The following is a 12234-nucleotide window of genomic DNA, read 5'->3' on the forward strand; positions in this document are numbered from 1 at the left end:
TCTTCATTTTCCCTCAGAAATGTAACAGCAGCCTAAACCAGAGTTTTGCACAGGAACAATCCACTCCAACACAAGATAATTTAACTTGCTGTTCTGGGATGCATGGAGCTGTTTAAGTAGTCTGAAATCCTCAGCAGCTCTGTTATTTCTACTCATATATAAAAGTAGAGACAGAAAAATTTGTCATGAGTTATTTTGTCCAGGAGATGAGACACACCAGAAAGATTCTTATTCAACTGTTATTGTAGGACACAAGGAAGAGCAGCACATTATCTGCATAGCACAGATGAGATGGACTGCCTCAGCATTAACAAATTCTTGTATCATTTTTGTGCTAGCAGAAATTTCTTCTGAGGAAAGGAATTCACAGCAAACCCCCATTTTACCAGATAAGAATATTACATGTAAACCCATATCTACCCACAACTTCTTGCTCTGAAAGACAACTCACGCATTTTGAAAAAAAGTTATTTATTTTCACTGCTTTAATCTTTCTACTGTAGTGTTAGCACTTAAGATAAGCATCCACTCTTCTACTACCCTATTTACAATCCATTGAAATGTATACTCTACAAATACAATACATATTTTCAGAAATGTAAGGGAAATGCACAATTTGGTAAGGTTTAGAAAAGTGACACGCATCTGTACAGGATCCTCAAATCATCCAAAAAAGTAAAATTTACAAGGCAGTATCCACACAGCTATGTAAGGGCAGGTGCTACAGTGACAAAGCAGCAAACTTGCTAATACAATAAAATACAGAAAATTAAAGTGTTTTGGGGCACCAGATAATATACTTAGTACCGCTGAAGTTGTAAATTTAGAAATACCCATATTTCTAGAAACATGTAACTGCAAACCTGGAGAACGTTCTGAAAAATATTAAACATTATATACACATGAGGTAAATGTACCTTGGTCTTTTAAGAGGTAATTTGACTTTAAAGCAACTGATATGGTGAAGGGTTTGTTTGTTTTTTAAACACAATGATTAACACCTTGCAATCATTTCAATGGCACAACATAAACGAGGAACTAACTAAAAGGTGAATTTCATGGCAATCACACTCAGAGCCATTAACGAAAAAATAAAATAGCCTCTTACTTCATTTGACACCTTCACATCCCCATACAGTCAGTCAATCCCAATGTCTTTACCTATATACAAAGTCTTTCTTAGGATTACAAGTGGAACCATTGGAGGGTGACAGTGTGTCATACTTGGAAAGTCCGCTTGAGAAATTTCCCAGAATTCCAGCTTTTAAGGTTGTAACGTCCCTGAAGAATTCCAGCATTCCAAAAATGACATTTCAGGCTCTTCAGCATCAGACCATTTCAAATGCTCCTTGTTTTCCATGTCCACATCCCCCTGGTCACAAGTCTGTAAACCAAACTGAGGCTTCAACGCTACTAACACGTAAAATTGATTAAATCCACAAAACTTAAGTGATGTATAATGTATGTAATATTTACAATAAACATTTGCATCAGTATTAATCAGAAACTGTTTTGGTATATACTTGAAATGATACAAAATTAATATTTTGAATGCTAAAATATTTTGGTCCCCCTGGATTTCCAAGAGCAGATCTGGTGATATTACAATCTTAATTTAAAAAATACTTATGTGTACCTGTGTCCATATATATAAGATATGATCTTACACAGGTAACATTTAAAGTTACATAATATATACAGACACAGCCTTTGTAAAAGGTGTTCAGTTGATATAATGGAAAAGAAGAACAAAGCTTGAAGTTGTGGTGTCAGAACTGAGGATACATATAGCTCTACTCAGAATTTTCCTGTTCTGCAGCCCAATATGAATAATAAGGTTGTTCCAAAATACTGTTCCTAATGTCATACACTGTGTCAAGCATCCTTCTGTGCTTTGTTTTTGCAAGGTTCGATTACAAAGCAAAATATTAGAACAAAGTAAAAATAGTTGCTAGCAAGTCGGGAGAATGAAGATTTGCAGGTGGTTGAGACAATGTAACAAACCTCTACAGTTGACAGAATAATCCACATGCCATGATGCTGTTCAGGTGCTGTAGATCCCTTTTAAAATGACACAGAACTGTTCCTTATACTTTAGGAGATTAAACATTATGCTGATAAAGTTTTGTAGGTGCTAAAAAAGCCACTAAAAATTATTTGATGAATTATATTATCACCTTGTGTCACCATCAAGACAACTATAGAGATCTGAGGCAGGACAGAAGCCTGACGTTTCTAAAGTATGATCTACATCATTTGTATCAATGGTAAGGACCCAACTACATCTATGAAAACTTGAAATGTAACAAAGTTACAAAAAAAGCTAACAAAGCTAAATAGGAAGCCTATGACATTATCATGGAGATACAATAAGGCACACTTTGACACTGATCTGTTTTCTTTAAATACGTGCCTAAATATATAGAACTTGCTAGAGAGGCATGCCACGTAGATAGGCTTTGGAGTTAAGTTATATTCAAGCATTGGTTAGATTTTAGAAAAATGTTCTTCACCTAGAAGGTGGTTGGGCACCACAGCAGGCTCCCCCAGGGAAGTGGTCACAGCACCAAGCCTGACAGAGTTCAAAAAGCATTTGGACAATACTCTCAGGCACATGGTGTGACTCTTAGGGATGGTCCTGTGCAGGGCCAGGTGTTGTTCCTGTGCAGGGCCACTCAATGATCCTTGTGGGTCCCTTTCAACTCAACATATTCTGTGATTTTTTTCTGAACACTCATAACTGAAAAATGCTGTGGTGCACAGCTGTCCATGTGCACACAGGCATAGTGTATTTAAATACCTACATGAAGTAACTTTTAATTCAGCTTTGATTGATGGAGGCCTGAAGCACATAAGCCTGACTTGTTAGATAGTGCCAAACAAACACAACTGTGACAGATGTACATATGTTTAAGTCTAACTGTTTTCCAAGAACTTCCCTTAGTTTTTCCTTTTCTCCTGAATGCTGTCCTCCAGTATGAGTAAACTCATCCATAAAGGTGGCCGAAAAAAGCATTTCATTCTTTGCAGTTCAACCTCTGAGGGTCTGTAATTCCCAAATCAACCAAATTGACCTCCAAGCAGGCAACAACACAGAAGTTAGTGAAGTGCAAAGGCTTATCTTGGCTAAGGCTTAAGTCACCCATGTAGCCTCTTCTTACTAGGCCCCACTCATCTTCCTGCTTTAGCTACCACGTCACAGACTATGCTGCTGTCAGCAATCACTGCTACCAGCTTTGTGATCAACTCTCAGTGGGCTGAGGGATGAAAGGGAAGCAAAGATAACATTGCCATGTGTGTTGTGTAATGGGATGGGTACAGATGTGTTCTGAGAGTAGGAGGTGAGGGGGCATATTAACTGCCAGGCATATTTACACACTGAAATACTATGGACTGTTTTGGGCATTGATGAAACCAAAGGTCAACCAGACTCTTCCTAAAACTGCAATTAAAATATCCTGGTAACAGCAGTTTTTTAAGGACAATTTTCCATTTAATTCTTCCCATCCCCTCCAGAAGTTGTACATTTGGGCAGGAAGCAATTCAATTTCTATACAGGTTTGTGAAGATTTTATGATACCCTTAAAATCTCACGGAAATCTTGACTAAAGCCATGCATATTCTTTTGTGTTCTTATGACAACACAAGTCACCATAAGCTTTGTTCTTCTAACTATGAAGAGGATTGCTGGAATCCTCTGGTATTTTTATCCAAAGACCTGCAGCTCACCACTTTGTGTATGAGGCACACAACATATATGCACATAAAATCTTTAAGCAGCTTTGAACTTTCTAGTACAAAAGCCCAAATAACTTTTCTCTAATTACAGGTGCACTTAATCCTCATTTAATTGCAAATATTGTTCTTTGAGCCTTAAGACTCAGCAGAACTGCACAGAAAATATGTTTTTCATGTTTGATTTAATGAAACAAAGTCTCCCTTAAGAACATTTTACTCTTCTTGCTACTTTTCTGAAGTAAAGAGGTACTTTAAGCATTTTAGAAGTACCACTTCATTAAGAAAAAATCATCTACATGATTATGACTCATAACTTGACAATTACAAAATATGACTGTGAATTTACTAGCTTACACTATTTAAAACTCCTACAGTGGTATCAAGAGTCAGATTTTGGTAAAATCAAAAATATTCCATGAATTATGTTGCTGAAACAAGTGAGAATTAGATCTTAGCTAGGCAAAGGAACAGTTGATTTTTAACTTGTATTTTTGAAACCAAAAGTACCAAAGGCTTCATATGTTCCTACTGTTTTGCATTAAAAGACTCAAAAGTGGCACTTACTGGTGTGATACAATCTATTTTGAAGGCAATGTAATGTTCTGAAAAAGTGGAAAAAACCCAGTAATCATGTATAAAGTATAGTTGCATAAGTTACGTTCCCACAACTGAATGAGGTCAATTTGTAAGTCAAGATCAGAGTCCAAAAGATACACTACCTTAATAGCAAGCAAAGTATACTCCAATAGTACATTCACAATCTGAATCAAGGAATTGAGACAGTGGTTCAGAATAGTCAATGTACCAGCCAGGAATAAAGTTGCCTGAAGAGCCATTGATGCACTTTAGAACAATATAGTGAGCCAGTTCCATTTTAGAAGTGACCTCCTACTTTTAGCACAGTCAACTAGTAAAAACCAGCTATCAACTTTCCAAATAAAAAATTACAAGTTAATAAAACTAGAATACATGATGTTTTGTAAGTAACCTGGGAAAGAGGTTCATAGTGCACAGAAAGGACCCAACACAACTGTTTAGCACATCCACAAAAATCCTAATACGTGACGTTCCTATGAAGTACTAAAAGGCAGCAATATCCTTCTGTTCCCCCAGTGAGGTAGAACAATTAACCATCTTAACACGCCACTCTGGTGCAGATAGGGATTTTTACAGTGTTCTTCGGTAGCAAATCCAGGATTACATCTTTATCCCCTCCTGTTGACTAAGTTGCGATAATGTTTTCTTAATGCGCAAAGCTGTCAGCCTGGCAGCTCCGTTGGCATACCAGCATTCCCGCATAATTTTTGCCATTACTCGCAATGCCTGCAAAGGAAAGACAAGTCATTATATGTACTGCTGTTCCAATGCAGCCCATGGAACCACTGTTCTGCCTTAGCCTCTTCAAGCATTTCTGAAGTCTACTACCAGTGCTACAGCTGCATGGAAGAGTGTGCTGCCTGAAAGAAAAAAAATCAAATTCTTACTTTATTTACAGAAAACCAAAACTCTCTAAATACTGTAGAGCAAACCCAGTATTTTACAGCAGGCTTTTGGCCCATGAAAAAATATTTTAATGAAAAATTAGTAGCTTGTCTGTAACTGTTTTCTGAATTTTCACATTAGACAAAAATATGCTTTTTTTTTAACCATACCTCCAGTTAAGGAGTTAGTTCAGTACAAAGCAATTAAGAAATTTATCAGCTGTCTTCCTCAAATCGAACCTCTGTAATGAGACTGAAAATTTTTGGAGTACTTGTATCCTTTAAACAACCATTCTTTGAAGTCTGTTACTTGTGTAGTAGCATTCACAAAGCAAATCACAAAAACCTGAAGATGTTCCAAAATTTTACACTGAAAGCTGCATTACACTGATAGGAAGTTATCAGGATTGAAGTGCCATCATTTAAAAAAATAACTCCACAGCTTGCTAGTGAATATCATCACCTTTCTCTCTTTCCTGTGTTCTCTTCCCAAATCGCCTATCTCAGGCATTCACCCATGCATTCATTCCACACGTGCCACAACCTAGTTCCCCCTAATGTATCTAATGTACATCATATCTTATCAATCCCTTACTCCTCCTGTAGCCTACCACAGCTGTTCTCCTAAGCTGTGAATCAGAAAGCACTTGTTCTAGCCCTAGCTGAGTTCCCAGAGCAATGGAATATTCCCTCTGACCAGTTTGGGTCAGCTGTCCCAGCTGTGTTCCTTCTCATACTCTTGTCCACCCCCAACTCACATGAGAAATGGAGAATGCCTTGAAGCTGTATAAGCACTGATCAGCAATAGCTATCAGTGTGCTATCAAACTGTTTTGGTCACAAATCCAGAACACCACACCGTACAGGCTGCTGTGAAGGAAGTTAAGTCAATTCCACTTAGACACAGCACAACTCCCCGCTGCAAAATTTATTTGCAATGATGCTTTCTGCATAATATAATTCAGACTAGCTCTAATTTAAATAGCATCACCTATGCTTCAAAGGAAGGATCCTAGAATCCTGCATGCAGAGTTAGCTATTAGTTTTTACAAAAATACATTTAAATACTAGTGTATAACCAAGGAACATTTAAAAAGCCACAATGATCAGAATGAAATTAATTAGGTTTTCCTAGAAGCAGCCCTTCTCCATTCAACAACAAGCACAGTTTTTAAGCCACTGAAATCACTAAAAGCTCTAGTGTCTGTTAAAAGCAGCTTTAACAAGGTTAGTTAATACCTCACAACTCTGCCATCTGTTTGGAATATTGGGCCTTAACTTCTGCTCACACACAACTTTCCTCATTTCTTCAACAGAAGGATCTGAAGGAACGAGGTCATAGTATGGCAATTGGTAATCTTCGTGGATTCCTGTAATAGGTTGAAAATGGCTTTATTTTAGCTGACATTAGATGACATATTCTCCATTTTTTACTGTCTTCCTTATTAGTACCCTACCAGTTTTTGGTTTTTATTTTTAAAAGTTACATTACAATGACTGACAAATAAATAAATAATAAAAAAACCCTTAACCATACCTTGGGAGCATTTACATTACCCTTGAAGAATTTAAAATTTATAAAATTGGAAGAGATATAAGCTATGTCAAATCTTTCATATGCTATACTAAAGACATGCTTCTTCAGAGCATATAATTAATAACAGCATGCTTCATTTTAAATAAGGTATAGATTTTATCTGGACACATTTTAGCTAGTTCTCACTTGTAGTGTTTGCCCCTTGCTCACAGAACACTTAACTTCACCCTTTTCTCCACTCTATGTAAAGTTTTATAAAAAAGAATAGACACGAATATTTCCTCTTTTCTTCAACAAGTATGGTTCATCAGTTTAGAATGAGGTTGAATAGACCAGTCATCATTTACAGCATTAACAATTAGAAAGTCTGAGACATACTGGCTATTATCTTGCACTGTTTTTAGAGCAAACTGTTATCAGAATCTAAATAAGTTTGAGTATGATACTTAAAATTTCTTAGTATATACAATTTTGTAAAGATTGTCACGTACCACCAATTGAACATCGCCGAGCAATTTCCCAAAAGACTAATCCCATTGCATAGATGTCTGCTCGTTTGAATGACTCAAAATGTTTCATATTTATGGAATCATCTAGAACTTCAGGAGCCATGTACCTGTTTGCAATAAAAAAAACCATTTAATTTCATAAACACTTAGAGCAGAGAAAGTTCACTACTACTGATCAGCTCAAAACCAAATTAAAATGTTTATGCGGAAAAGAGGACGAAGGAAAATCTGCTTCATTAAGGTTATTCAATCACACACCTTTCAGTGCAAAGGGGATAAGTAAACTGAGAGGAATAAGCAAAGAAATGGGGGGAAAAAGTAAATGTGAAACTACAAACAAGTAGAGCCATAAACAGAGACAACAACAAAGACCAAAAGTGTCCAGTTGCTAATTGATAGGCTACTAAGAAATTCATAGATTAAAGAGAGGCCCAGTCTGAACACTGTGAATGCTAATAAATAGAAAACAAGAGGAACATGAGGACTGTGGATACTCAAGGGAGGCCTGTGGGACTATGCAATGCTCATCAAGGAATGTTTAGGAGAAAGGGAACAGAAGTGGGGCAATAGACAGAAAAGGGTAGCAAAAGGGTCAGTTGCATAAAAGGTTGCCAGTCTGCACGTGCTCCCCAGTGTACCCTATTTTATTAAATACTATTTTTCTGTGCAATCTCACTCTCAACCCTATGTGCACATGTTCTCTAAGAACTATATGTCAGAAACTAGAGGCAAGTATGAGTGAATTCAGGTCTAGCAATTGGAGTGGGACAAGGGATGAAGGTGCCCTCAGGCCTGGGGTCACAGCAACTAGAGAAAAGGAGGGTCTCAACATCAGTAGCTGAAAGGGGAAATGCAGATCCTAGGAGTACATGTCCACAGGTGTTAAGACCAAATATCTGGAGCAACTACGAGGGGACCAGTGTGAATAAATTCTAGGCAAGCAACTGTAGTCGGACAGCAGGTGAAGGAACCCCTGGTGCCAGCAACTAGAGTAAATGAGGGTCTCTGCTTCAGTCCCACTGAAGTGGGACCATGGGTCACAGGTTTCACGGTTACACCTTACATGTACCAGCTACAGGAGAGAATGGGGATGAGAAAAGCAGAGTAAGGGTCTCCCAGCACCAGCAACTGGAGTGGGAGTCACAGGTCTATGTGCCTGGGTGCCAGCTGCTAGGGTGGGCCAGGTGGTTTGCATTTCCCCAAACCTTGTATACATGGTTGGTGTACATGGCTGTAATTCTCTAGCAAACTTCAAGCTGGTCTAGACCAGCAACTAGGTGGCCTAGGCAGGGATGTTTGACAGGGGGGTGCCCACACTGGTATTTGAGGGGGTATCCACGCATGTAGGGGTGCATACATCACCTGTTTGCTACTATGCACTAATCCAGCTGATGAATAGGAGACCCATGGAGCACCAAAGAGAGCATTAGACACAGAGTGTTGTATGGAGGGTTGAGGGATTCATAAACATGCATGGACTTGTGAGGCTGCAGAAGGGAGTGTGTGCTTTTCAGTAATGAAGTTCAATTCTGATCAGCTGAAGAGAAGGAAGGAGACTTGGCTGTCTATACTTATGTTTTATACAAGTTCTGACAGTGTTTTATGTGGGTGTTGAAGACAGCACATGGTGCATAGCAATCTGTGTAATCAGCCCTGTCACTACTGTATATATATCTGTGTATGACTGGTTGAATCCCAAGAAAGAAGCAGCAGCCACATCCATGGGCCTCAGATAAACAGAGGACACACCATCTGGGCTCCAGAGGGCAGGCAGGAGGAAGCCCCAGTTCCAGGAATCTGACAAGTTATAGCAGCCACTTAAAACATCCCCTAACAAGACTAGAGAGGGAATAGGTGTGAAGTGCTCCCTACCATTGCAGCAGCTGGTTCTTCATCATAATAGTAAATTCTATTTGGGTTACACTTTAACAAGTGCTCACAAGCTTACTTTATCCACGTTCCCAGCAAAAAAAAAAAAAACAAAAAACAAACAACCAAAAAAAAACTGTGACAAATTTTCAACTGAGAAACAAGGACTGAAAACTGGTCATGGCATCCAACCGATTGTTACCTTGTTTACGTCAAGCAAAATGTCAGTGTGGACCTTACTGACAGCAGCATCCTCACTGGCTGCTGGAAAGAATGAATGGTGTTTGCTGCATCAAGTCAACATCAATTGCAGTATTTGCTCTCTCATTCTGGTATGGCTCTGGCAGCCAAATCCAGTATGTAGTGTTTAGCAGAGTTCAGTGTGTTTCTCCACATCACTGCCCCATCAGTCTCAGGCTCACATGAATGAAGCATGCAAAGAATGGCACCAGGGCTTTGGAGAGCACTGTTGACTGGTAGGAAAGCAACATCTATAGATTACTGGAGTAGAATACAGTGCCTGGAACAGCCACAGAAGCCTAGGCACAATTTCATTTAATCACATAATACTAGGGTTTTCTTTCTTTTGCAGTACCACAGATGGTAGAGAGAATATAAGAAACACTACTTAAAATAAATTTCAGGATTATCACACCCTTCAGAACTCTCTCAGCACTACTGTGTATTACAGAAATTACACAGACACAAGGAAGCAAGGGCTATCAAAAAAAGGAGCAAAACCACAACCAGTAGCTGCGTCTGTTCTAACTACCCAGAACAAGGTTTGCTGACATGAGAGTTCTTCTAAGGCACACAAATTCCTCACAATTGATAAACACAGCACAAAGCAGAGGACAACTGTCTGAAGTGGAATGTAAGGTTTACTTTAATAGTAATTATTGAATGGAAGCTGAGTCAAGTTAAGTTTACATGTCACAAGCTTTAATATGGACAAGGCTCAAATAGTTCTGGTCCACCATATCAAAAACATCTTAATCAAGAATGTAAGACTGTGGTGAGTGTTTTAATGCTCTCCAAGGATTTTGCATTATTGAATACTCTTGTGCTACTTCATGTGCTTGACAGTATAGTAATCAGCTTGGAACCTAGCACAAAGCATATTTGTTCTATCTTAAGATCACATGGGGATGAGAAGAGTGATGGACCTTAAGAAACACCAAACCAAAAACCTCAACCATGGTGCAAGAGGTCAGCCAGAATCACTTAAACAAGCAATAAAAGAGATTGTCTCAGCTTCTGTAAATCATCCTAAGGACAAGAGGTTTAACAGGTAAGACCATAAGAGACCTGAATGTGACAAAAAAATCCCTCCCTCCCCCCAGTGTGACTTCCATTGAATTTATGGGCAAAGTGACCTCTTACCATGATCCTCGATCAATGCATTTAGATTGACTTTGGCTTCCATAACACTGAATGGTGATTGCTCAAAAAGCCTGAGAGATTATTGCTGGAAGAAGAGAGGCGAAAGGCAAGTAGGTCATCTAAGTGAGGTTAGCAGATGAGCCATTCATGGCTGTTACACAAAAGGGAGAGAAGCAGGCATCTCCTTGTCAGCTTATGCACTGGAAATGCATTGCTTGTCAGAAACAGTATTTTAGGTTCTGGAGAGAGCTACTCTACACAGACTAACTCTGACCTTCTGAACAAGGTTTGCAGCTCTGTATCATCCAAGAATGAAAGCACAAATATACAGATTTGTTGAGTATGGTCTTGCCAAACTTTGGGTGCCTCCTGACCCCAAAAGCTCAGTATTAATTGCCTAAATTTCGTGTACAACATAGAGGGAGCTTGGTGTCATCAAACAAGACCCATACACAACACTACTGACTGTGACATCTCCATCAAGCCTATAGTCACAAGGTAGAATTCTGCTCATATTTGATTCAGGTAAACTTCAGAGAAGCACCCATGTAAAGGAAGAATTTTCTGCCAAATGTCTTTTAAACACAGCCTATTTGAACTACCAAAAGTAACAGCTAGGCCACACTTCTAAAAGAAATAAAAAGAGAATGAGAATGAGGGCTTTTTTACTTGCCTCAGGGAGTGAGAGAGGGATTCTATTTCCTCCTCAGTTTAAAGCTCATGTTCCCTGCTTTATGCTGCAGGCTGAGCTATGAAAGCACACAGTTCACACCCTCTGGTAAAGCTAAGCCTCTGAACAGAAAAGAAATAAAGTCAGAAAGGAAGGATCATCAGTTTGACTCAACACCTCATTCACTCACCCAAGAGCGACTTTGCTTGCTTCCTAGACCATACATTTTTTACAACAATCATTAGAGAAATATAAACTTTGTCAAATCCCCCTGAACTTGTACACAGAGCTTCAACGTGCAGAAGAGCTACCAGCAGTGGCAATCAATGGGAGCTAAAACTGTCACTGAGCAGGTAGGATTTGACCTGTACTACGAAAAATTAATCAGAGGTGCAGATTAAGTTACCTAAGAATGCACAAGAAGGAGGAAGAGGGGACCAAGCCTTTTACAAGAGTAAGCAATTTTCAGAGAGGTAGAAATGACTAATATCTTTTAAATGGGAAACATATTAGTCCTGCAGGTGCCCACTGCAGTAAGCAAGAGTTGCTACAGCTTTACCCTTGAGAAGAAACCTAAGGCAGATGAACAAGCAATTTAATAATGCCTATGCAAGAAGAGATCTGGTAAGTGGGATCTATGGACACAGCTGAAAGGATGCTTTCTCCAATGACTAGACTAAAGAGAGTAACCGATTTGTACACTGTTTTTCTTGGCACGTAGGTGTAGTAGAAAATACAAAATCACACGTGGTATGCGTCCTGCATGCAGCTAAGTTTGCAATGACAAATTCCAAAGTTAGCCTGCTGTTTCACTACCAATGATTACTAGAGACTTTGAGAAGGAATAATGCCCAGTACCTTGTAATGTAGCAGTAGTTCAGAAAATAAATCCTATCTGACAATTTGTGTGGTATTTTTAAAGCTGGCAAAGGAATAGTACAGCAGAGCTTTAGAACGAAGTAACTTCAATAATATAATTGTAAGAAAAATAAATTTTCAGTACATGTTCTAAAAGCTTTAGTTAATTGAGCCTTAAAATAATGTTTTG

At 38.7% G+C, this 12234-nt stretch overlaps 1 protein-coding gene across 1 annotated transcript in view; it reads right to left on the minus strand.

The window, feature by feature from the left end:
* Nucleotides 1–454: 454 nt before the first annotated feature.
* The window catches only part of TGFBR1 (transforming growth factor beta receptor 1), a 34238-nt gene continuing 22458 nt past the window's right edge, over nt 455–12234 (minus strand). The window contains exons 7-9 of the mRNA XM_064666610.1: nt 7247–7371; nt 6458–6588; nt 455–5061 (exon numbers count right to left, since the gene is read on the minus strand). Of these exons, the coding sequence (XP_064522680.1) occupies nt 4936–5061; nt 6458–6588; nt 7247–7371 (382 nt within the window). The 3' untranslated portion in view covers nt 455–4935. The remainder of the gene's footprint in view (nt 5062–6457; nt 6589–7246; nt 7372–12234) is intronic.

The sequence above is a fragment of the Pseudopipra pipra genome, chromosome 1 (assembly GCF_036250125.1).
Source record: "Pseudopipra pipra isolate bDixPip1 chromosome 1, bDixPip1.hap1, whole genome shotgun sequence".
Lineage (NCBI taxonomy): Eukaryota > Metazoa > Chordata > Aves > Passeriformes > Pipridae > Pseudopipra > Pseudopipra pipra.